The 25,759-nt window shown below is 40.1% G+C and overlaps 1 protein-coding gene across 1 annotated transcript in view; it reads right to left on the bottom strand.

Moving 5' to 3' along the window:
- LOC104667539 (apolipoprotein(a)) overlaps positions 1-25,759 on the bottom strand; it is an 84,521-nt gene that overhangs the window by 4,801 nt on the left and 53,961 nt on the right. The window contains exons 13-19 of the mRNA XM_030929434.1: positions 16,838-17,019; positions 15,479-15,638; positions 8,055-8,236; positions 5,159-5,279; positions 3,285-3,359; positions 2,202-2,342; positions 780-886 (exon numbers count right to left, since the gene is read on the bottom strand). Coding sequence (XP_030785294.1) covers positions 780-886; positions 2,202-2,342; positions 3,285-3,359; positions 5,159-5,279; positions 8,055-8,236; positions 15,479-15,638; positions 16,838-17,019 — 968 coding nt within the window. The remainder of the gene's footprint in view (positions 1-779; positions 887-2,201; positions 2,343-3,284; positions 3,360-5,158; positions 5,280-8,054; positions 8,237-15,478; positions 15,639-16,837; positions 17,020-25,759) is intronic.

The following is a 25,759-nucleotide window of genomic DNA, read 5'->3' as shown; positions in this document are numbered from 1 at the left end:
TCCCTGTGTCCTCACCTGCACCTCTAAGAAAGTAGAACTGAGACATTAAGAGTATTAGTTTTCCTGCTGCCAAGGGGGTAAGTCTGATGGATATAATTATTGTCAGGGTATACTGCAAAGAGAAGGAATCCCTAAAGTGTAGTACAGGTGCTGATACCACATCCTGCACAAGTGTTCCCTCTCTTGCTCTCACCCATCAACCAATACCACATGCTGTCCTAGACTTGGGGCCACGGGGCCTGTCTGCCTCTTCCCCAGATGTAGGTCCCCTGCCTAACACCCTCCCACACATGTTAGACATGTGGGTATTTGGGAAGAAGACTAGTTTAATTATAACTTTTGTCGTTATTGTTTTACACCATGTTTAGAAACCCAGTCTGGCTAATTTCACATGAAAAATAATCTAACACCCTTAACTTGAGGGCTGGGTGAAAACCCCCCCTACCTGGGAAGCAATATGAATGCTGAAATTATAATTAAGAGACTCAAAGACATCTACTGGCTTTTTGCTTGTTTTTGGTGTAAGGGAAACATACAATCATTTTTTTAAAGATTCTGGAAACAAAAAAAGAGAAAGACTCAAAGAAATGGGCTCTCTCCCCCTGCCCACATCCCTTGAAGACTGATTATGGAGACATAGACAGGTGCCCAGGCAAAGTCAGGAGGGTTGGACAGTGTTCATGGATAGGAATTTCACAACGATCTCTAAAATGCTCATTTTGTAACATGCACTGCAGGTCAAAAACAATTTGTTACATGGGCAATGGAATTGATCTCACCTTGGGTTTCTCCCCAGCCAGTGATGTAACATTCAGTCCAGGCGGTGACCACGTAATTTGGAGATGGCAGACAGGCTGGGATTACTTTGTCAGTGATGATGGCAGGCCTATAAGGGAAGTATTAGCAGTTATGTTTGACTACCTAGCTGGGAGCTGCAGTATCTACAACTAGGCATCCTTACCTTGAGGCCCCAGAGCCCTCTGAGCTGGCACTGCCTTGCTTCAATGACTCAGAGCAACATAGAACACAGAGTTTCACCCTCACATTTGCCTGTGGTTGCCTATGGACTACACAGATACAAGGTTTCATTTGAAAGGTATCAGTTGCATGCAAGAAGCTGAGGGTGGCATTCGCCTTTGAAAGTAGGGATGACAAAGGTGTACTTCTCATATATATTCTGTGCACAACTGGAATCCCATGCCAAGTGTGTCCTTTCATATTAATTGAAGAGGGCATTGATGACTGGGCAGAATGTTTGGCTGAGACATCATCAAGAGGGTATAAAATTGCAAATGTGTTGTGTGCCCAGAGCAAGTTGCTCCATCTGGATCCTTCACTTCCTCCTCAGTGAATGTTACTAAACCATGGTTGTAAAAATCCAGTAAAATGCTAGCCATCAAATGAAAGAGGATTGGAAATAAGCACCTTGCATGAACAAAATGCTATGTTTTCAAAGAACATTTATATATCTTAGAGTTCCAGGAACTCTCAAACATTAGAACTCTGGTTTTTAGACCTGATTCTACTTTAGTAAGTTCAAGAGGATAAAGGACTGGGTATGAGAAATGCCCTGTTCTGACTCTGACCAAGAATCATCATTGCCACCAACTTTGAAGCAGACACACTTTCTGCTTCTGGGCACTAGACATCTGTGGTGCAGAAGTCCTCAGTCTACAGGTTCCCTGGTGGAGCACTCTAGGGGTGTGGGGATGTGGGTGGGAACTCTAAACTCAAAATGTATCAGCCTATCAGAGAACTCCTCCAAAACTCAAAATCTCCAAATTACTTGTTCAAGCCATCAGAGCACCCTACCTCTCTGAGGATTGTGAGGAGCAGAGACCTTGTATTTGCACATTTGCTGGGATGGTAGGGAGGAGACTGGGGGGCAGAAGGGAGATCAGCTACTGTTTAGGCTGAGCCAGAAAGACCCTTCTCACCTTCCTAGAGTGTCAAAACATCCCAGGACATCACCCATCGGTTCACAGACCCAAAGACGTTACCCCGGGCTTGTGGTCAGGCCCAGAAGAGCAGCTCTGGCCCCTGCCCCATGCCTTCCCATCCAGGCCAGACCATCCTTGTCTGTACCAACACCCTGCCCTCCAGAGTCGCCAGCAGAGTGAGTGCCCTGTGTGCCTTGTCACCTATCCCAAACCTGCCTCTCCTACAAATAACTGTTTCTTAACTGACAGCACCGTCAGTACCTGCTTAGCTTTAGCAAGGCAATATCTGCTCCTGTGGGCTCCAAGAACAACACAGACACTTCTATTTCCTGAACATGAGATTCGAGATTCACTTCTTGGTGTGCACCCAGGGTGACCTTGTAGAATGAAGGCCTTGAGAACCTAGAAAAGATGAGGATGTCAAGAGAAAAATATGGTCCAGCCCCTTCAGGTACCCTCTGTGCCATGACCTTGGCACTATCTTCCTGAGACCCTTGGCCACCCAGAATCAGTGACTTATGAGTAGCAAGAAACAAAATTCACAGTTTGCCAGAACCTGAGAGTTAAGGAATGTTCTCAGTCTGTTTTGGCAGAGACTGTGATATAGTTTGTATATTTGTCCCCACCCAAATCTCATGTTGAATTGTAGTCCCCAGTGATGGATGTATGGCCTGGTGAAAGTGTTTGGATCATGGAGGTGGATCCCTTTTGAATGACTTGGGCCACATCTTCAGGGTGATCAGGGAGCTCTCACTCTTAGTTCTTGCAAGATCTGGTCATTTAAAAGTGCTTGGCACCCCCACCACATCTCTCTCTGTTTCTTGCTCCTGCTCTGGCCATGTGACATGCCTGCTCCCACTTTGCCTTCCACCATGATTGTAATCTTCCTGAGGTCCACCCAGAAGCAGAGGAGATGACAGCATCCTGCTTCCTGTAAAACCTGCAGAGCCATCAGCCAATTAAACCTCTTTTCTTTGTAAATTTTCCAGACTCAGTATTGCTTTAGAGCAATGCATGAATGGCCTAATACAGACTGATGCTTCTGGTAGTGAACAGCTCTGTCCAGCAGTTTATCCAGGTCCACAAAATCACCTGCACTGTGTCTCCCCTCTGCAGGTTCTCTCTAGAAACACTTCCCTCCTCTCTCATCCAATTTCCCTGGAAATTCTGCCTCAGGCTTCTGTGCATGCATTCCCTGGTTCCTAGTGTTCCTTCCAGAAAAGGAAGGGAGGTGGGGAGGAAAAGAGGGGAAGATGGGAGGGAACAAAAGAGGGAGGAAGAGGAAGAGGAAGAGGAAAAAAGTCTTGAAGATAAGACCTCCTGTCAGTTGTTCCTTAAACATACATCTCCAAGCAGCGAGCAGCAGTCAGCACCCACTCTGGGGATATTAAGGTGCCTCCACAGAAGTGCTTTCCAAACCTAGAAAGAAAACATGCAAAGACTTTGTTCAGATTTGATGGTTTATTTTACTCCATTGTATAGAAAGCCAAAAAGACAGATTTACTCAGATTTGATCATGTTCATATTCCCAAAGGAAAGGGCTACCAGCCCAATGTCAGGATGGTGGTACCTTTGACTGGTGTTCCAGGTGTCGGATTTTTCAGAAGGGCTCATCTATGCCACTTCTTCTAATGCCTGGGGGAGGTACAGACACAGCCTGTCCACAGGAGAGCAAAGCTAAGTGACTCCGCATGAAGCTCTACAGCCGTGGCTTATACCCCACAGCCTGGGACTCCAACAGAAGTGACCAGCCCAAGATCATCCCCCGAGGTCTCTTTCATTTTTGTGACAAGATCTATACAAGGTCTGATGAATCACTCTTCGAGGAGCCAGATGTGATCCTGAGCAGCAGTGACTCATGAGGGTCTTCTGATCCTACCTGAGAAACTTTACTTTTGGGGGATGTTTCTTGAATCACTTGCTCTCTAGGACTGCATAGGCAGGTGAGAGCTCAGAATAATGGTGTGAGTCACTCGGAAACAGATTGTAATGAAGAGTACAGATAAAAAGCGTATGATGGCAGCGCGTTGATAAATCCATGAGGACATCGACCACCACACAGTTTAGGAAATAATGAATCTGAAATATGTGGAAGGTGAAAGCTCTGTAGAGCAAGGAGTTTCTTTTTTTTTTTTTTTTGAGGCGGAGTCTCGCTCTGTGGCCCAGGCTGGAGTGCAGTGGCCGGATCTCAGCTCACTGCAAGCTCCGCCCCCCGGGTTTACGCCATTCTCCTGCCTCAGCCTCCTGAGTAGCTGGGACTACAGGCGCCTGCCACCGCGCCCGGCTAATTTTTTGTATTTTTAGTAGAGATGGGGTTTCACCATGGTCTCGATCTCCTGACCTTGTGATCCACCCGCCTCGGCCTCCCAAAGTGCTGGGATTACAGGCGTGAGCCACCGCGCCCGGCCTGAGCAAGGAGTTTCTAACCAATAAAGTAAAGAAAAATCAAATCGACAGCAGAGTGAAATGCAGTGTGATCAGGTTTGTTGATGGCATTTCATAAACCTGTGAAAGGAACTCTCTTTAGGGGAGAACAGCAATTGAGCACAGGCAACCTGGTGTAGAAGTGAGCCGAGGAAGCAAAACAAGCAAGCGGATGGGCCTGTTTCCTAAGAGATACCCAAGAAAACTGAACTTGTGAAAGGCATGTTCCACTGAAATGATACCCAGAAGGTCCAGGTTCTGTGGGATGGGACTAATCAATCTTAATGGATGGGGATCACGACCTATAATTTGTTCACGTGTTTGTGAATAGATGAGTAGCCTCGGCATTGAATTCAATGATTCACAAAAGTGTTTAAAAAAATCTGTGCCTGTGATAGACTGCAGATAAGTTTGCTCTTGTCCTCTCACTGCAAAGTGTCACATTTCTAAAAACTTCCCTTTCTTTTCATCTGACAGTGAGACAATGGATATCCATAGAAACCCTCAGAGCATCTTCAGTATTTTCCAGCAATATTGGAACTTGGTGCAAATCACTGTGCCTACAGATTTTGATGGAGCTGCTCAGATCAGGAAAAAGATGACAATTTTGGCCGTTTTCAAAGCAGAGAACCTAGGATAATATAATTTTTTTATTTTTCTATATCTTTTCCTCCTTCAGAAAACATGGAGGCAGGGACTGATGCCTCAGCTGTGTGGGTTTTGTGTAAATGTAGAAGGGTTTTGTGAGGCCTATGTGGAAGGACAGTATAGATGGTTTCTGGGCCTGTTCTTACCTTGTTCTAAGACTGACTTGCCAGGGCCAAGAATGTGGGTGGGCCACACACCCCCCTACAATGCTTCCAGGACATTTCTTCGGCTCCACTTGAGGCTTCCCACAATCAAATGAAGAGGATGCTGTGGCACAAGGTGGGAAAGAATTAACCTTTGGGTCCAAGTTAGCAATTGTGTCGTTTAATTCAGGACGAATTCCAAGCGCTTAGTTTTTCACATCTCAAAGGTGAAATTAAAGAGTAAAACCATAAACACTTTTTAGATTTTTCTTTCTAAGTTTAAAAAGTGGTAGTAAACAACACAGGACACTCTCCTTTCAAGGAAATATAAGCACTTTCTAATTATTTTGTTGGGGAAGTGATTAAAGATATTGGTATAGTTCGACATTAGAATGAGATATTTTCTGAGAAGACCTTGATTGGTACAAATAGCTATTTCTCATTGTTATTCTGACTCGATGTAATATGTTTAGAACATGATGTCATTCTTTCCATCATCTCCATCATCATCACCATCATCATCTAAACCATGTAAAGTTTACTGAAAGGCACGAAGGATTCTTTTGCATGTGAGTCTCTGTGTGCACATGTGTGCATGTGTGTACGTGATTTTATGTAGCAAGGATAACTGTTCTATGTTGAAATGTTGCCTTCTCTCAGCCAGCTTCAGGACAGTTCCTCTGGGGAGCCTCCCATGACTAACCGACTGCTGTGGGGGTGATTTACACACATGTGCCTCTATTCTTTTCCTCCTCCCTGCCTTCTCTCTGCAGCAAGCCTGCAAGGTCTGTGGAGGTAGGGACAGTGTCCTATCTTTGGTACCACCCACCAATGTCTACAACAGTGCAGGGACTACAAAGGGTGTTCAAAAATGTTTCTCTGTTGTCTCTAGCCCTTCAAGGTCTTCAAAATTATAAATGTTAATATAGTTAATAATTATTCATATAATTATTAATAACAACTGCAAGAGGAAATTCCTCCCCAACCAACCAGAGATTCTACACCCCAGTGAATATGGAACCTGAGTTTTCCAAATAACTTTTCATTTGCCATGGGTTGTTTTGAGAATCTATCTATGGAAGTCTTTCGTAAAAAAGAAGCATAGCATGGAATGCAATCATCTTCTCTAGTGCTGAGCTCAATTTCTGCTAGTATGCCTTACACACAGTGGATATGTATCACTGTACTAAAAGAGTAACTACAGAAATGATGATACCCTATTCCTACTATTCAAAATAAAACTGAATGTTTCTATTTATTTTTACTTATTTATTATTTGTACTGAATGTGTTGGTGGAAATGAAATAGTTATTAAACTCTTTCTCCAACCAGAGACTCTAACTTTCTCAAGCATGAGTCAAACCTGAATATCCCACCAACCACATCCTTCTGCAGGAAACAGTCCTCAGGATTTCCCAGTGTCTGATGGGAACCCTTCTCACCAGGCTTGGGGTTAACCTCACTTGTCTTACATCAAGGTAAGGTGAGGAATCTCACAGTCCATTGGGAAAAATCTTGTTCCCATTCTTCCTTCTTTCTCCAGTCTCTAAGAACCTGATTTTCATACATCCTCAATGTGGGTGAGGACACCAGAATTGCACCTGGGAAGCTACTGCACTTCCCTTCCATGGGAGTCAAAGGTGCATGAGTTCTAGGCACTACCGTGGATGTCTGAGGCAGGTAAGTCAGACTGGGCTTAAATTCAAGGCAGCCTGTCAACAATAGAGAGCCCGGGAAGTGAGAGTCAGTGGCGTGTACCAGATTGGGCCAGAAGTGGAGAAATGGAACTGACCCCATCAAGGGACTTTGAGGTAGAGGAGCCACCAAGATGCTTCTGCAGAACAGACAAAAGCACCCACTCGAGGAAAAAGTCAACTATCAACTCACACTAAATCCAGAGACCACAATGCCACATTACAATAATACTGGCCAAGTAGAATCTTTCCTAACATCCTAACCTCTCCTTCTTCCCTCTTGCTCTCCCCAGGAGTGGCTCAAATGTAATGATGGGCAGTGTGGCTCTCATGATCTTCATCACTGCCTGGTACCACCTCCCCAGGCAATCTCAGGGTGCTGGTCATCAGTGGACTTGGAGGCCAAGCTGCTTCCCCAGCTCAAGGTCCCTTCACATGTCAGACCAACCACAAGCAACCAAATTACACAAAGGAAAAGTCCGGAGTGGTGTTCTGCAACTTGGATAGACAAGTTGATTGGTCTGCAGAAAGAAAATAGGGGACAAGTACAAGTGGCTTTTTTCCCCCATGGATTTGTTATCCCAGTCATTTAAGATCTAATGTCAACTCCCCTTCCCCTAATTTAAGCCTCATACTCCCAATAAGAGTCTCAGAGCAATGAGGAGGAACCCCAAACATACAGTCTGTAGAAAACAAAACAAAACAAAACATGATTACAGACAGACAGCCACATAGACCCAAGACGATACGGAATCAATGCAGTCATGACAGGTTTCTCTAGTTTGACAGAATCAGAGGCCACATTCCTCAGGAGCCACCATGCTGAAGACTGCAATGAACACTGTCTATTTTAAGAAATTACTGGAAATGCTTATTGGCTTGGAAATAATCACACACTTGACAGCATGTTAAAATAGGAATTTGACTGGGACACTGACATAACCCATTCTAGAACAAGGTGAGTGGTTAAGTTGAGCACCCTGGAGGTTTTGCACCTGTCCTAAAGTCACTAGTGCCACAAGTGGTGCCTAAAGTCACAGCCCTGGCTTTCCCAGGGACGGCACCGAGGCTTCCTTGGGCATGGCAGAACCTCAACCAACACTCGAGCTCCTACGTAGCTCTAAAGGCTTCTGCATCAGTGTGGTTTTTCATGTCTTTTCATCCCATTGTCCAAGCACGTAGATGACTGGACACAGACTTCTTACCTTGTTCGGAAGGAGCCTCTAGGCTTGGAACCGGGATAACAGTCGGAGGCGTGAGCACAGTCCCTTCTGTGTCTGAGCATCGCGTCAGGTTGCAGTACTCCCACCTGACGCTGGGGTCCATGGTAAAACACCAAGGGCCTGTGTCAGCATCTGGATTCCTGCAGTAGTTCATTGTCAAGCCACTGGAAATTCCAAAGTAATACAAGTTATAGGAGGCAGAAGAATATTCAAGAACACCCAGCAGCCTCTACATTTTGTTCTAACAAAGTCTTAACAAGTGACTTTGAAATATTTCCATTAAGGGTAACATACAATTGCCACAACAGAAATGTTCCTAAACTTCCCATTTGTGCATGCCTTTCAAAGATAGATGATAATTTTTATCTTAAAATATCTAAAGTAGTATATGCTTGTATTACTCCATTCTCACATTGCTATGAGGAAATACCTGAGACAGACTAGGTAAATTACAAAGAAAACTGTTTTAATTGACTCAGTTCCACATTGCTGGGGAGGCCTCTGGAAACTTACAATCATGGCAGAAGGCAAGGGAAAAACAGGCACCTTCTTCACAGGCTGGCAGGACACAGTAAGTGCAAATAGGGGAAATGCCAGACATGTACAAAACCATCAGATCTCAGGAGACTTGCTCACTGTCATGAGAACAGCTTGCAAGAAACTGCCCCCATGATCCAATTACCTCCACCTGGTCCTGCCCTTGACGTGTGGGGATTATGAGGATTATAGAGATTACAAGTCAAGATGAGATTTTGTGTGGGGACATAGCCAAACCATATCAACACTCCATATAAAAACTGAGATCATACATAAATGTGCAAAAGAAAGGAACCAGAATACCCTCCTTCTACCTTCTGCCAAGCACATACCCCTGGAGGAACTGGTACGAATTTTGATGTGTGTCTTATAGATTGTTATGCACATACAAATGCATCTATATCTGTCTAGCTCTCTTTATCTCTTTCTACAGGACTGTATAGTAACATGTGATTTGGAACTAACATACATTTCTTCAAGGAGGAAATGCCATCCAAAATGCTATCATTCCCAGGCCAGCCTCCCTTACTCTCTGTACTCATCATGTAGCTAAAAGGCTCTGCATTTACAATGAAAAACAACCATGAAAATAGTATTACTGTCAATACATTTTTAGTTGGGTCAAGTGGGTTTAAGTCTACAAAACTTATAAAAGCTGTCCTGGAAAACTAACTCCCAGGTATGATGCTCTTTCTCTAGGACTGGTTCCTGGGCAGGACCTCCTCTCCTACTCTCTGCCCATCCTCCACTGGCCGCAGCAACTCCAGGACTGAGAGAAGGGGGATGAGACAAAGGAACAGTGGGACCCAAAGCATAAAGCGAGATGGCTGGGTAGACCACGGGATCTGAAAAGGTCCATCGGCTATGGAGGAGTCAGAAAACAATTGAGTAAGAGGCACAGGCTGGGCACAGTGTCTCAGGCCTGTAATCCCAGCACTTTGAGAGGCCAAGGCGGGTGGATCATGATATCAAGAGAGCAAGACCATCTTGGCCAACATGGTGAAATCCCGTCTCTACTAAAAATACAAAAATTAGCTGGGCGCGGTGGCACACACCTGCAGTCCCAGCTACTCATGAAGCTGAGGCAGGAGAATCACTTGAACTCAGGAGTCGGAGGTTGCAGTGAGCCGAGATTGCACCATTGCACTGCAGTCTGGCAACAGAACGAGACTCCGTCTCAAAAAAAAAAAAAAAAAGAAAGAAAAACAAAAGCACAGCCAGTGAGGACCCCGGTGTGGGGGCATCTTGGAAAATGTGCTTCCCTTCATTCCTCCCAGGAATATTGCTCCAACCTCTCAGAATCCTCACATTCATGACATGTGGCTATCTGAGAAAACTTGAAATGTATTATGTACCACGGGAATGCAACACTGTCTCTGTAGAGACTCTACACATGGTAACCCAGTCTCAAGCCCAGATTCCCCATTCCAGCAAGCTGATTCTCCAAGCAACTGGATGTGTTAGCAAGTGTAGTCTTCTAGGGAGATTTTTTTAAATCTATTTTCAACTGAGATACACTTTCATGTATAGTCAAATGCACAGATCTTAGATGTAGTTTGATGAATTTTGATGAACATGTACACTTGTGTAACTCACATTTCAATCACGATACAGGACATTTACATCACTCCAGAAACAACTTTGTTTTACTGCTCAGTCTCTGCTACTCTCTTCCCATGGCCAGAGGCAAATGACATTGGTTTCTTTCACCAGAAATTAGTTTTACCTTTCTGGAACCTTACATCAATAGACTCATACATAATGTTCATTTTTGTTATCTGGCATCTTTCCTTAACTTAATATTTTTGAGCTTCATCTATGCTATTTGAGAGTATCAATAATATGCTCCCTTTTATTGCTGAATAGTATTCCATTGTGTGACTAGATCACAAATTATTTACTCATTTTTCTTATTGATTGACATTGAAGTTGTCTATAGTTTGGGGTTATAAAAATAAAGCTGCTATGAATATTCTTGTAGATGTCTTTATGGACTTATGTTTCCATTTCCATGGGGTAAATATTCAGGAATAGGATTGCAGGTTTGTAGGGTAAATGTGCATTTATTGAACTTTTGGAGAAAGCATCAGACTGATTTCCAAAGTGGTTGTTTCATTTTGCACTTCCACCAGTATAAGAGAGAGTTGCACATCCTCACTCCACATCAGTGACACCACTGTTTGTGGTGTCTTCTTAATGATATCCATGTCCATTGGGGGTTTGGTGACATATTATGATGATTATAATTGTTTATTTCTCACGGCTGAGATATTGGACATTTTTTTTCAGGTGCTTATCGGCTATGTGTACATCAATCTGTCCCCAAGAAATGCCTATTCAATCTGTTGCCCATAAGTTGTTTGTCGTCTGTTCAGCGAGTGAGAGAAATATTCCTATATTCTGGACACAAGCCATTTGTCAGATATATGGACAGAGAGCATTTTTCTTCTCATATGTTACTTGCCTAATTATTTTCATAACAATGACTTTTGGTGAGCATGAGTTGTCATGAAAGCCCACATCATAATTTGTTTTCTTTTATAGTGAGAGTTTACCGACTCCTGCCTCAAAACAGTTTGCCTTCTATAAGGTTGTAAAGATTTTATGTTTTCTCATGGAACTTTCATATTTCAGGTTTAGTTTCAACTCTGACACTTAGGTGGAAGAGATATCTCAAAATAAGTTGAGATGAAAGGCAAAAGTCAAGTTCTGCTTTTGTTTTCTGTCATGGATATCCAAATGGTTCAGAATGATTTTATAAAATATTTTTGTCTCCATTGAATTGCTTTGCCATCTATATGGAAAATCAATTTACCATATATGTATGTGGGTCTGGTGCTGGACCATCCCTTTTTAGGTTTGCATACTCTTTTGGACAGTAATACATACCCTGTTTTGTTTTTGTTTTTGTTTGAGACAATGTCTTATTCCATCATCCAGGCTGGAATGCAGGGGCATGACCAAGGCTCACTCATGCCTAGACCTCCTGGGTCAAGCCATCCTCTCCCCTCAGCATCCTAAGTAGCTGAAATTACAGGTGCAAGTCATCACATCCATCTAATTGTTTATTTTTTGTGGAGAGAGGGTCTCTCTCTGTTCCTGAGGCTGGTCTTGAACATCTGGGCTCAAGTCATCCACCCACCTCAGCCTCCCAAAATGTTGGGGTTACAGGCGTGAGTCAAGGGGCTTGGCCAATACCATATGTCTTAATTCTTGTACTTTTATATGCCTTTATATTAAGGTATTTGAGTCCTCCATTTTTTTTTTTTTTTTTCAAGAAAGGACTGCTGCAATAGTGCTTGGGTGTGGGTTTCATCCAAAGATCAATTTCGCGAGAAGTGATATGGACTTTTTTAATCTATAAGCATGGTGTATCTTTATTTAGATCTTTTAATTCTTTCCTCAACAATGTTTTCTAGTGCAAGGTGTATAGTCCTTGAGCATAGTGTGTAAAATGTATCACTAAATATTTTTTGATTTTGATACTATTATCAGTGATATTGCTTTAAGACTTTTATTTTCCAAATGATCATAGAAAGTATACAGAAAAACCGTTTTTGTACATTGAGCATGTATATACTTTTGTTTCTTCAATTTCACCACATTCACTTATTAGTCTTTAGAGTGCCTGCATCCATTCATCACCACTCCAGCTTATTTATGATTCAGGTTTTCATGGTATATATCCTTTTTCATATTTCGGTGTTTAAAGCAGATCTTTACACTTAAAGAGTATTTATTCTAAAAAGAACACACTTAGAATGTGGTTTCTATTCAACTTACAGTCTCTGCCTTTTATTTGTAATGCTTAGTCCTTTTACATTTAATATGCTCAAAAGGTGGTTCAGTTTATGTCTACCATAATGCTATGTATTTTCTGTTTACATCATATCTTTTATATTCTTCATTCCTCTTTTCCTTCCTTCTTTTGGATAAAAGGACTATTCCTCTTATTATCTATTCCTCTCAGTTTAAATTTTTGTGGTTGCCCTAGGATTTATAATATCCTACCTTAAACTATCACATTCAACCATGTATCAATATTATATAACTTCATGGATAATGCAAAAAACTCATTAACAGTATACTTCAATTTATCCTCTGCATTATTTTTGCTACTGTTTTTTATGAATTTTACTACCACATATACTGAAACAACAATATACCCCTATTATTTTAATTAACATCACAAATTGTCCTTTAAATTTAAAAATTAGATAAATAAAAGTATTTCATATTGACATTGACATTTGCCATTTCCAGGGCTCTTCGTGACTTAGTATGGATTAAAGTTTCCATCTGGTATGATTTTTCTTCTACCTAAATAGCTTTCCTTAACATCTTTTAATACAGAAGCCTGCTGTGGAAACATTCTTTTGTTTTTTTTGCTTGTTTCCTCTGGAGGTGGCAGAATATATATTTACATCATGTTTATTTTAAAGGGTTTTTTTTAATTTTTGTTTGTTTGTTTTTGGCTGGACATGTCGTCCTAGGTTGATCTGCTTTTATTTCTTTTTATCACTTTAAAGATGTTATCCCATTGTTTCTGAGGAGAAGGCATCAGTCATTTGCATTACTGTTCCTCTATGTAAATGATCTTGTTTTCCTCCGGTTTATAAGATTATCCTTGTTATCTTTGATGTTGGATGATTTTTCTGTGATGTACCCAAGTAAATCATAGAGTTTTGCTTTTAAAAATACTATTTCTGATTCATTGAGCTTCTTGACTGTGAGTTTATCATTTTCTTCATATGTGTAAAGTCTTCAGCAGTCATTGCTTTGAGTAATTTTTTCTTCTGTCCCAATATCTCTTTCCTGTCCTTCTGTGACTTGCTTTACCCATATATTAAATCTTTTGATATTTTCACTGACATCCTTGAGGTTCTGTTTATTTTTTTCAGCCTCTCTCTCTCTGTGTGTGTGTTGCATGTGTGCGTGTCTTACAGATTGTATGGCTTTCATTGAGTTATCTTCTAGTTCACTTTTTCTTCTGTGGTGTATGAACCGATAGTAAGGCCATCCAATGAGTATTTTATTAAGGTTACACTTTTTTTGTAGTTCTTTAATTTCCATTTGGTTGTTTTATGTGTTTGCTTTTTCTTGATATTCTGCATTTGTTTCTCTCATGTTCATGTTTTCTTCAAATCTTTGAACACAATTATCATATATACACAGTTTTAATTTCTTTGTCAATTCCATCATTTCTACTATTTATTGGTCTATTCGTATTGCCTAGTTTTTCTCCTAGTTATGGATCACACTAATTGCTTTTTTCTGCCTCATAAATTTTTAAATGTATGCCACTCATTGTGAATGTCACATTACAGAGCACCGTATCAAGTTATTTACCTCCAGTGATGGTTGAGATTTCTTCTGTCAGGCAGTTAATTTACTTGGAGATCATTTGGGTCCTTTTAGACTTGGTTTTTAAGCTTTACTAGGGTGTTTCTGGAGTAGCCTTTATTCTAAGAAGGCATAAATCCTACTCCTAAAGTATGACTTTCCTGGGGTCTCTACTGAATGCCTGAGATGTTCAATGAGGTATCTATCCTTGAGCTGATCAGAACTCCAATACCCCTCAGTGCTACATGAGCTCTGGCATCTCCATTGAGCTCCCTGTTTCCCTGAATTTGTCCTTTCCCCTGTAGTAGTTCTCTGTCCTACTTCGTAGAATTTCTCCCTGTGCACATGCAGTTTATATTAGACTTGAGGAGACTTCCATGCATATTCCTTCAGCTCCTTTTCACCACAAATTCTTTCTCATTATTACCTAGCCTAGAAAATCTACATTTTCAGTAGCTATCCCAAACTCTAGTCTCTTTCCTTAGTTCAGCAAAACTGCTATGGTTGGCTTTGGCTCCAACTCCTTGCCCTTCAGTCCAGGAAGGTTCTCCAGGAAGAAAGTCAGAGTAGTTATGGAGTTGTGCTCATTCATTTCCTTTTCTAAATTATCTCAGTCCTATACCATCTCTTGTCCAACATGTGGAAAGTTTTTTTTTTATATCTTTTATAGTCATTTATGGCAGAAAGTCAGTTTTTGTCAGACCTGGTTTTTTGTCCATGTACCTGCCCATTTTAATCTCCATATCTGTTTATTTCCTGACTCTCATCTACATTCTTGCTTTTGCTCTTCCTGTCCTGCTTTTGCTCTTCCATATCCCTTCAGAAAACTGGAGCTTAGAACCCAGTATGTTCACACAGGTTTATATATGTTATATTCTATTAATATGTGTGTGTGTGTGTCCCGCAAATTGTATGGCTATACAGCCTGCAGCTGTGCAGGCTATAGGGTATTTGGTCATCAGTCAGGGACAGACATGAAAAATTTGCACATTTCCCTAGACCATATACATATATGAATACTAGTCTGTATGAACATATACACGAATATTAACCTATATGAATATATAAATATCCATCTGAATGAACACACCTGGTTCTATATATATTCATATACATATGAATTATTTACTTGTGACCCATGACAAAAATGGCAAACACAACCTTCGTTTCAGGGAAGGGAAGTTAGAATGATAGAATTGCATGCGTGAAAGACTGCACTGATCTTTTATGAACACTGTAGAATGGCACTCTAACTATTTGATCATTTGATCTCCTGAGCTTTACATTAGCAAGACCTCATCAACTCCATATAGCCTTCTGCTTCCATCAGACTATTAGAAAAGATAGCAAGCCTAAAATATCTCTTCTCTCAGACTCTTTGATCAAAAGCAAGGTTGTTTGGACATTTGCCACACCTTCTGGGTCTAAGGGAAATTTGGTCCTAACAAGTTAGCTTGAAGCATGGCTCTTCTAAGAGAAACTTAAGTTGGCTGTTGCTCCTCTTATAACTAACATCAAAGACATACTCATTTGGGTGGTTTTCCGGGGTCCTCTTATGCTGGTGTGGTGTCATGGATGACCAAGATTGACATGTCCTTCCAGTGACAGTGGTCGAGAATGTGCCTCGATAACTCTGTCCATTACCATGGTAGCACTGCTGGACCACAGGGGTTTGCTCAGTTGGTGCTAAAAATAGACAGAATCAAGCTGAGTAATTACTAGCATGCAGAAACATGTGAAGCAATTTATGACACAAACAGGACAGTAGTTTCAGAATTATGACTGTTCTCTTTACTCGCAAGCAGAAGGACATGCTGAAGCAAAAACAATAGAGTAATAGCATTCTAATATTTTAGTAAGTTCTTAGAAATGTTATATTCAAATCCTGGTAGGAAAAGGACATATCAGTGTGCTTACAATTGGAACTAAGACTCGTGTGCAAGCTTTTTTGTATGACTCTCTACTGGTTGTTCATGAGAACAAGGCAGGAAACCAGATGGTGATGGATTAGACCATGCAGGCTGTAGGGTGATGATTGACTGTCAGTGGGGGACAGACACAAAAACCTGGCACATTTTCCTAGACCATTGCTCCCGAAAAGCCAAAGCCTTAAGCTTCTGGTGGACGGGGCAGGTCATGGACCTGCATCTAGTACTTGCCGGCAAAGACCTATTGCTTCTTAGAGAAGGATGGAGGCTAAAATCTTATTCCCTTACCGTAGAGACAGGGAATCCTTTTGTTTTAGCATGCTGCATTGCAACAAAGCAGAAGTATACTACCCTTCCTCTCAACACACACCAAAGATTCATGTTCCATGAGAAGAAGGTGCAAGAACACCAAGAAATCACTGCCTTCCAAGCACAGGTGGGCAGAGCCTACCTAAAACGAGGTAAGCCAGAGAAATGGTGCATTCTGTGGTACATACTGCCCAATAGCCCCAGGATTAGATGGAATAAATATCATCATATTAGGTTTCTCCAGGATGACAAACTCAATGGCCACATATCTCAGCAACTGCAATGCTGAAGATTGCAATGAACACTGCCCACTTTAAGAAATGCCTGGAAACACTCACTAGTGTGAAATTTGGCACAAATTTGGCCTGATGTTAGAATTGGAATTTTGTCTGGAACATTGAGATAACCCCTTTCATAACAAAGTGAGTGGTCAGTCAAGTGCCCTGGTGGGTTTGCACTGTTCCTGAAGACACCACCCACACATGTTGCACCAGAAATTTCTCCACCAGAGACAGTGCTGAGGCTTCTTTCCACGTGCCATATCCTCAACTTTCTGTGTAGCATGGAAGGCTTCCGTATCAGTCAGATTTTCCATCTCTTTTCATCCCAGTGTTCAAATGTATAGATGTCTGGCCAAAGACTTCTTACCTGCTTCAGAATGAGCTTCCATGCTTGGAACTGGAACAACAGTGGGAGTCTCTAGGACACCTGATTCTGTTTCTGAGCATTGTGTCAGGTTGCAGTACTCCCACCTCACACATGGATCAGTTGTGTAACACCAGGGTTGTTTCCCAGAATCTGGATTCCTACAGTAGTTACTGGTCAGGCCACTGTAAATTCCAAAACAACACAGGTCACAAGAGGCGGGAAAAAATTCAGGGGCACCCAGCACTGTCTAAACTCTGTTATAACAAAGTGTTAAAAAGTGACATTGTAATATTCCCATTTTAGGTACAATAATATTTTCAAAAGCAAAAACGGTCCTCAAGTTCTAAAGAACCATGTAAATTTCCAAGATAGATTATAATTAGTATTTTAAAATATCAAAATTGGTCTATGATCCATATAAAAACTGAGATCATACATAAACGTATACAAGAAAAATTCAGAATATCTTCCTCCTTCCAACTGCATTCCTTCAGAATAAATGACATAGATTTTGAAGAGTGCATTTTAGATTTTCTTTTTTTTTTTTTTTTTTTTTTTGAGATGGAGTCTCGCTCTGCAGTTCAGGTTGGAGTAGAGTGGTGCAATATTGGTTAACTGCAAGCTCCGCCTCCCGGGTTCACGCCATTATCCTGCCTCAACCTCCCAAGTAGCGGGGACTACAGGCTCCCGCCACCACGCCCAGCTAATTTTTTGTATTTTTAGTAGAGACAGGGTTTCACCATGTTAGCCAGGATGGTCTCGATCTCCTGACCTTGTGATCCACCTGCCTCAGCCTCCCAAAGTGCTGGGATTACAGGCATGAGCCACTGCGCCTGGCCTTAGATTTTTTTAATGCACATAAAAATGTATTGATATCTGTCTCGTTCTCTGTACCTCTCTCTAGGACTCTGCAGTAACATGTAAATTGGAACTAATATATATTACTTCATGGAAGAAATGACATCCAACATGATACCATTCCCAGGCCAGCCCCTTTATGTACTCACAGTGTAGCTAGAAGGCTCTACTTTTACAGTGAAAAGCAATTATGAAAATAGTATTATTATAAATGACATATCAGGTAGATCAAGTGCGTTTGGGTTTACAAGACTTATAAAACCTGCCCTAAAAAACTAGCTCCCAGAGAGGATGCCATTTCTCTAGGATGGGTTCCTGGGCAGGACCTCCTCTCCTGCTCTCAGTTCATCCTCTGCTGGCCACAGCCACTCCCAGAACTGAGGGAATGGAGGATGAGATGAAAGAACAGTGGGACCCAAGGCATAAAGGTCGTCGGCTGGGTAGACTATGGGATCTGAAGAAGTCGAGTGGCTACAGAGGAGTCAGAAAACAATGGAGTAAGAGGCACAGAAGGCAAGGACCCTGGGGTGGAGGGATCTTAGAGAATGTACTCCCACTCATGCCTCCTAGGAACATTGACCCAACTTGTCAGAATCCCCAGATTAATAACTTGCAGCTCTCTGAGAAAACTTGAAACGTATTATGTGCCATGGGAAAGTTTAGAGACTCTATGCATGTGACCTAGTCTCAAGCCTAGAATCCCATTTGAGGAAGCTGATTCTCCAAGCTACTGGATGTGCTAAAAGGCTGAAGGTTTAAAAGAAATTTCTGCTCTTTTTACAGTTGAGGTATACTTTCCCATAGAGTGAGATGCACACATCTGTAATGTTGTTTGTTTGATGAGTTTGGATCAACACCTATATCTGTGGAACCCAAACTCCCATCACCACGCAGAACATTTCTGTGACCCCAGAAACTCTCTCGAGTCCCTACCCAATTAATCTCTGCTACCCCCTTGCCACTGCCAGAGGCAAATACATTGGTTTCTTTCACCAGAAATTAGTTTTTCCTCTTTTGGAGCCTTATGTAAATGAACTCATACAGAATATACATGGCTTCTTTCCTGAGTAGTTTTGAGCTCCATCCATGCTACTTAAGAGAATCAATGCTGAATAGTATTCATGTGTACCAGTAGGTTGCAAATTATTTTTTCATTTTGTTATTGATGAACATTGAAGTTATTTTTACAGTTTGGATTATAATAAGTAAAGCGCTATAAATATTCATATAGAACTCTTTGTGGACTTATTTTTTCATTTCCTTGGGGTAAATATTCAGGAATAGAATCGCAGGTTTGTAAGATAGATGCATATTGATGGAACTTCATAAGAAACCATCTGACTGACTTTTTAATTTGTTGTATCATTTTGATCTTCCACCAGCGTATGATAAAGAGTTTTATAATCTAGCTCCACATCGGTGACACCATTTATTGTTGTGTCTTCTTAATGATATCCATATCCATTGGGTGTTTGGTGATGTCTAATGATGGTTGTAATTCTTGATTTTTGATGGCTGAGATGTTGAGCACTTCTTCAGGTAATTATTGGCTATGTGTCCATTTTTCCCTGTGAAATGCCTACTCAGTCTGTTGCCCGTTTTGATCAGGTTATTTGTCCTCTGATTAGTGAGTGGGAGAAATGTTTCTATACTATGGAATCAAGCCATTTGTCAGATATACCGATTGAGAGGATTTTCTTCCAGTGTGTTACTTGCCTATTTACTTTCTTAACAGTGATATTGGGTGAACATAAGATTTCATTTTATGAAAGCCCAAATTATAACTGGTTTTCCTTTATAGATAGGGTTTTCTGGGTCCAGCCTCAATAATTTTGCCTTCCCCTAAGTTGTGAAGGTTAGTTTTTTTGTAGAAGTTTTTTTTTTTTTTTTTAATTTCAGCTGCAGTATTGCTCTTACATGTAGGTCTAAGAACTATTTGAAATTAATTTGAACCAGAAAGCAGAAGTCAAGGCCAGGTTTTGTTTTATTTTCTGTGTGGATAGCTACAGATAGCTAAAACAATAGTTTTGGAAATAATTTATTTCTCCATTGAATTTCTTTGCCAGGTATATTGAAAATCAATTGAGCATGTATATGTGGGTCTGCTTCTAAATCATCTTTTTAATGTTTGTATGCTTTTTTGCTAATATTATGTGTCTTTTTTCTATTTTGAGAGAGAGAGAGAAAGAGGATCTTGCTCTGTCAACCAGACTGGAGATCAGTAGCATGATCTCGGGTCACTTCAGCATCAACCTCCTGGGCTCAAGCGATCCTCCCACCTCAGCCTCCCTAATAGCTGAGACTATAGGTTCATGGCACCATACTTACTAGTTATTTTTAAATTATTTTTTGTAGACACAGGCTCTTGCTATATTGGCCAGGCTGGTCTAGAACTCCTGGACTCAAGTGCTCCTCCTGCTTCAGACTCCCAGAGTGATGGAATTACAGGCATGACACATGGCGTCTGGCCAATATCACGTGTCTTGATTATTGTCCCTTTAGAAATCTTTAAATTATGTTATAAAAGTTCTCCAACTTTTTTTCTTCTTTTTAAAGATTGTCTTTGTGGTTCTAACATATAAATGTTGTCACTTTAAAAATACATATATATATTAGTGATGAAATTCTGATTAGATGTGGGTCGAATCCAAAGATCAATTTAACGAGAAGTGATACTGAGTCTTTTAATCTAAAAGCATGGTATATATATGTACACACACACATATATGTACACACACATGCACGCACACACACACACACACACACACACACACATATATATATATATATATATATTTTTTTTTTTTTTCTTGAGGCGGAGTTTTGCTCTTGTTGCCCAGGCTGCAGTTGCTCAATGGTGCGATCTCGGCTCACTATAACCTCCGCCTCCTGGGTTCAGGTTATTCTTCTGCCTCAGCCTCCCCAGTAGCTGGGATTACAAGCATGTGCCACCACACCCAGCTAATTTTTGCATTTTTAGTAGAGACAGGGTTTCACCATGTTGGTCAGGCTGGTCTCGAACTCCTGACCTCAGTTGATCCATCCACCCCAGCCTCCCAAAGTGCTGAGATTACAGGCATGAGCCACCAGGCCCAGCCACATGGTATATCTTTATTTAGATCTTTTGTTTTCCTCAACATTGTTTTGTAGTATGCAGGGTATCATTCTTGGGTATGTTGTATTACATTTATTGATAAACTTTTTTGGTTTTAATACTAGTTTATGGTTTTAATACCAGTTCCCATTAGGTATTATTTTTCTTCTACCCACATAGCATTCTTCAACATCTTTTATTATAGAAGCCTTATGCTGAAAGAGTCTTCTTCTTTTGCAGGGTCTTTTTCTTTTGTGGGGAGATAATAGGTGCTTATATAGCATGCATTTTTAAGGTGTTTTTTTTTTTTTTTTTTTTTTTTTTTTTTTTTTTTTTTTTTTTTTTTTTGCAAACCTAGCATACTAGGTTGATTGTGTTTTTTTCTTTTTTATTATTTTATTTTTTTCCGTAAGTTATCGGGTTACAGGTGGTACTTGATTACATAAGTTCTTTTTTTTTTTTATTTTTTTGAGATGGAGTCTCGCTCTGTCGCCCAGGCTGGAGTGCAGAGGTGCGATCTCGGCTTACTGCAAGATGAGTAAGTTCTTTAGCGGAGATTTGCGAGATCCTGGTGCACCCATCACCTGAGCAGTACACACTGCACCATATTTGTTGTCTTTTATCCTTCGCACCCCTACTACTTTTCCCCCAAGTCCTCAAAGTCCATTGAATCATCCTTATGCCTTTGCATCCTCATAGCTTAGCTCCCACATATTAGTGAGAACAAACGATGTTTCGTTTCCTATTCCTGAGTTAGTTCACTTAGCTCACTTAGAATAATAGTCTCCAATCTCATCCAGGTAATTGCAAATGCTGTTAATTCATTCCTTTTTATGGATGAGGAGTATTCTGTCATATATATATGATGTAGTATTCATATATATATGATGTAGTAGTATACATATATATGATGTAGTGGTATTCCACCATACATATATCATATATATGATATGAGATATATAATATATATATCAGAGTTTCTTTATTCACTCGTTGATTGATGGACATTTGGGTTGATTCTATGATTTTGCAATTGCGAATTGTGCTGCTATATACATGCATGTGCAAGTATCTTTTTCAAGTAATGACTTCTTTTCCTCTGGGTGGATACCCAGTAGTGAGATTGCTGAATCAAATGGTAGTCTTACTTTTAGTTCTTTAAGGAATCTCCACACTGTTTTTCATAGCGGCTGTACTAGTTATATTCCCAACAGCAGTGTAGAAGTGTTCCCTGTTTGATGCATCCATGCCAACCTACTGTTTTTTGATTTTTTGATTATGACCATTCATGCAGGAGTAAGGTGGTATCACATTGTGGTTTTGATTTGCATTTCCCTGATATTAGTGATGTTGAGCAGTTTTTCATGTGTTTGTTGGCCTTTGGTATATCTTCTTTTAAGAATTGTCTATACATATTCTTAGCTCGCTTTTTGATGGAATTGTTTGTTTTCTCTTACTTATTTGTTTGAGTTCATTGCAGATTCTGGATATTAGTCCTTTGTCAGATGTATAGATTGTAAAGATTTTCTACCACTCTGTGGGTTGTCTGTTTGCTGACTGTTCCTTTTGCTGTGCAAAAGCTCTTTAGTTTAATTAGGTCCCAACTATTTATCTTTGTTTTTATTGGACTTGCTTTTGGGTTTTTGGTCATGAAATTCTTGCCTAAGCCAATGTCTAGAGGGATTTTTCCAATGATATCTTCTAGAATTTTTATAGTTTCAGATCTTTGGTTTAAGTCCTTAATCCATCTTGAGTTGATTTTTTTTATACAATGAGAGATGAGAGTCCAGTTTCATTCTCTTACATGTGACTAGCCAATTATCCCAGCATCATTTGTTGAAAAGGGTGTGTTTTCTCCACTTTAGGTTTTGTTTGCTTTATTGAAGATGAGTTGGCTGTAAGTATTTGGGTTTACTTCTGGGTTCTCTATTCTGTTCCATTGGTCTATCTGCCTATTTTTATACCAGTACCACACTGTTTTGGTGACCATGGCTTTGTAGTATAGTTTGAAATCATGTAGTGTGATGCTTCCAGATTTGTTCTTTCTGCTTAGTCTGGCTTTGGCTATGTGGGCTCTTTGTTGATTCTATATGAATTTTAGAATTGTGTTTTTCTAACTCTGTGAAGAACGATGGTGGTATTTTTTATCAAGATTGCGTTGAACTTGTAGATTGCTTTTGGCATTATGCTCATTTTCACAATACTGATTCTACCCATCCGTGAGCATGTGATGTGTCTCCATTTGTTTGTGTTGTCTATGATTTCTTTCAGCAGTGTTTTGTAGTTTTCCCTGTAGAGGTCTTTCGACGCCTTTGTTAGGTATATTCCTAAGTATTTTATTTTTATTGCAGCTATTTTAGAAGAGGTTGAGTTCTTGATTTGATTTTCCACTTGATCTCTGTTGGCATATAGAAGAGCTACTGATTTGTGTATGTTAATCTTGTATCTGGAAACTTTGCTGAATTCTTTTAACAGTTCTAGGAGCTTTCTGGAGGAGTCCTTAAGGTTTTCAAGGTAAACTATAATATCATCAGCAAACACGGACAGTTTGGCTTCTTCTTTACCAATTTGGATGCCCTTTATTTCTTGCTCTTGTCTGATTGCTTTGGCTAGGACTTCCAGTACTATGTTCAAGAGGAGTGATGAGAGTGGGCATCCTTGTCTTGTTCTCATTCTCAGAGGGAACACTTTCAACTTTTCCCCATTCAGTATTATGTTGGCTGTAGGTTCGTCATAGATAGTTTTTATTACATTAAGGTATGTCAATTGTATGCCAATTCTGCAGAAGGTTTTAATCATAAAGGATGATGGATTTTGTCAAATGATTTTTCTGCACCTTTTGAGATGGTCATGTGATGTTTGTTTTTAATTCTGTTTATGTGGCATATCACATTTATTGACTTGCATATGTGAAACCATCCCTTTATCCTTGGTATGAAATCCACTTGATCATGGTGGATTATCTTTTTACTATGTTGTTGGATTCTGTTAGCTAGCATTTTGTTGAAGATTTTAACATCTATGTTCATCAAGGATATCGGTCTGTAGTTTTCTTTTTTAGTTGTGTCCTTTTCTGGTTTTGGTATTAGAGTGATGCTGCCTTCATAGAATGAATTACGGAAGGTTCCTTCTTTCTCTGTCTTGTGGAATAGTGTCAAAAAGATTGGTACCAATTCTTCTTTGAATGTCTGGTAGAAATCTGCTATGAATCCATCTGGTCCTGGACATTTTTTGTTGGTAATTTTTAAATTACTGTTTCAATCTTACTGCATGTTGTTGGTCTGTTCAGGGTATCTACTTCTCCCTGATTTAAGCTAGGACAGTTGTATTTTTTCAGGAATTTATCTATCTCATCTAGGTTTTCTAGTTTATTTGTGTGTGAAGGTGTTCACAGCAGCCTCGAATGATCTTTCCAACAGTGGTGTCAGTTGGAATATCTCCTGTTTTGTTTCTCAGTGAAGTCATTTGGATTTTCTATCTTCTTTACTTGGTCAATCTTGCTAATGGTCTATCAATTTTATTTATATTTTCAAAGAACCAGCTTTTGTTTGATTTATCTGTTGTATTTTTTTTGTTTGTTTCAATTTTACTTAGTTCTACTCTGAAATCTTGATTATTTCCTTTCTTGTTTTGGGGTTGGTGTGTTCTTATTTCTTTAGTTCCTTGAGGTGTAGCCTTAGATTGTCTGTTTGTCCTCTTTCAGACTTTTTGATGTAGGCATTTAGGGCTGTGAATTGTCCTCTTAGCACCACCTTAGCTGTATCCCAGAAGTTTTGATAGATTGTGTCCCTATTGTCATTCTGTTCAAGTAATTTTTTAATTTCTATCTTGATTTTGTTTTTGATCTAATGCTCATTCAGGAGCAGGTTATTTAATTTTCATGTATTTGCATGTTTTGAAAGTTCCTTTTGGAGTTGATTTCTAGGTTTATTCCACTGCGATCTGAGAGAGTGCCTGATATAATTTCAATTTTCTTAAATGTATTGAGGTTCATTTTATGACCTATCATGTGGTCTATCTTGTAGAAAGTACCATGTGTTGTTGAATAGAATGTGTATTCTATGGTTATTGGATGAAATCCTTTGTATATATCTGTTAAGTCCATTAGTTCCAAGGTATACTTTAAATCCATTGTTTCTTTGTTGACATTCTGTCTTGACGACCTGTTTAGTGCTGTCAGTGGAGTATTGAAGTTTCTCACTATTATTGTGTTGCTATCTCATTTTTTAGGTCTAGTAGTAATTATTTTACACATTTGGGAGCTCCAGTGTTGGGTGCATATACGTTTAGGATTGTGATATCTTCCTGTTGGGCAAGGCCTTTTACCATTATATAATGACCCTATTTGTCTCTTTTAACCACTGTTGCTTTAAAGTTTGTTTTGTCTGATACAACAATAGCTACTCCTGCTAGCTTTTGGTGTCCATTTGCATGAAATGCCTTTTTCCACCCATTTACTTTAAGTTTATGTGAGTCCTTATGTCTTAGATGAGTCTCCTGAAGGCAGCAGATGTTTGGTGAGTTCTTACTCATTCTGTAGTTCTGTATCATCTTACTATTATTATACTTTAAGTTCTGGGATACATGTGCAGAACGTGTGGGTTTTTTACATAGGTATACACGTGTCATGGTGGTTTGCTGTACCCATCAACCCGTCATCTACATTAGGTATTTCTCCTAATCCAATCCCTCCCCTAGCCTCAACTCCCCAACAGGCCTCTGTGTGTAATGCTCCCCTCCCTATGTCCATGTGTTCTCATTGTTCAACTCACACTTATGAATGAGAACATATGGTGTTTGGTTTTCTGGTCTTGTGTTAGTTTGCTGAGAATGATGGTTTACAGCTTCATCCATGTCTCTGCAAAGGACATGAACTCATCCTTTTTCATGACTGCATAGTATTCCATGGTGCATATGTGCCACATTTTCTTTATCTAGTCTATCATTGATGGGCATTTTAGTTGGTTCCA

This window comes from Rhinopithecus roxellana, chromosome 4 (genome assembly GCF_007565055.1).
Source record: "Rhinopithecus roxellana isolate Shanxi Qingling chromosome 4, ASM756505v1, whole genome shotgun sequence".
Lineage (NCBI taxonomy): Eukaryota > Metazoa > Chordata > Mammalia > Primates > Cercopithecidae > Rhinopithecus > Rhinopithecus roxellana.
The sequence above is the reverse complement of the archived record's forward strand: the minus strand, read 5'-3'. Positions and strand labels throughout refer to the sequence as shown.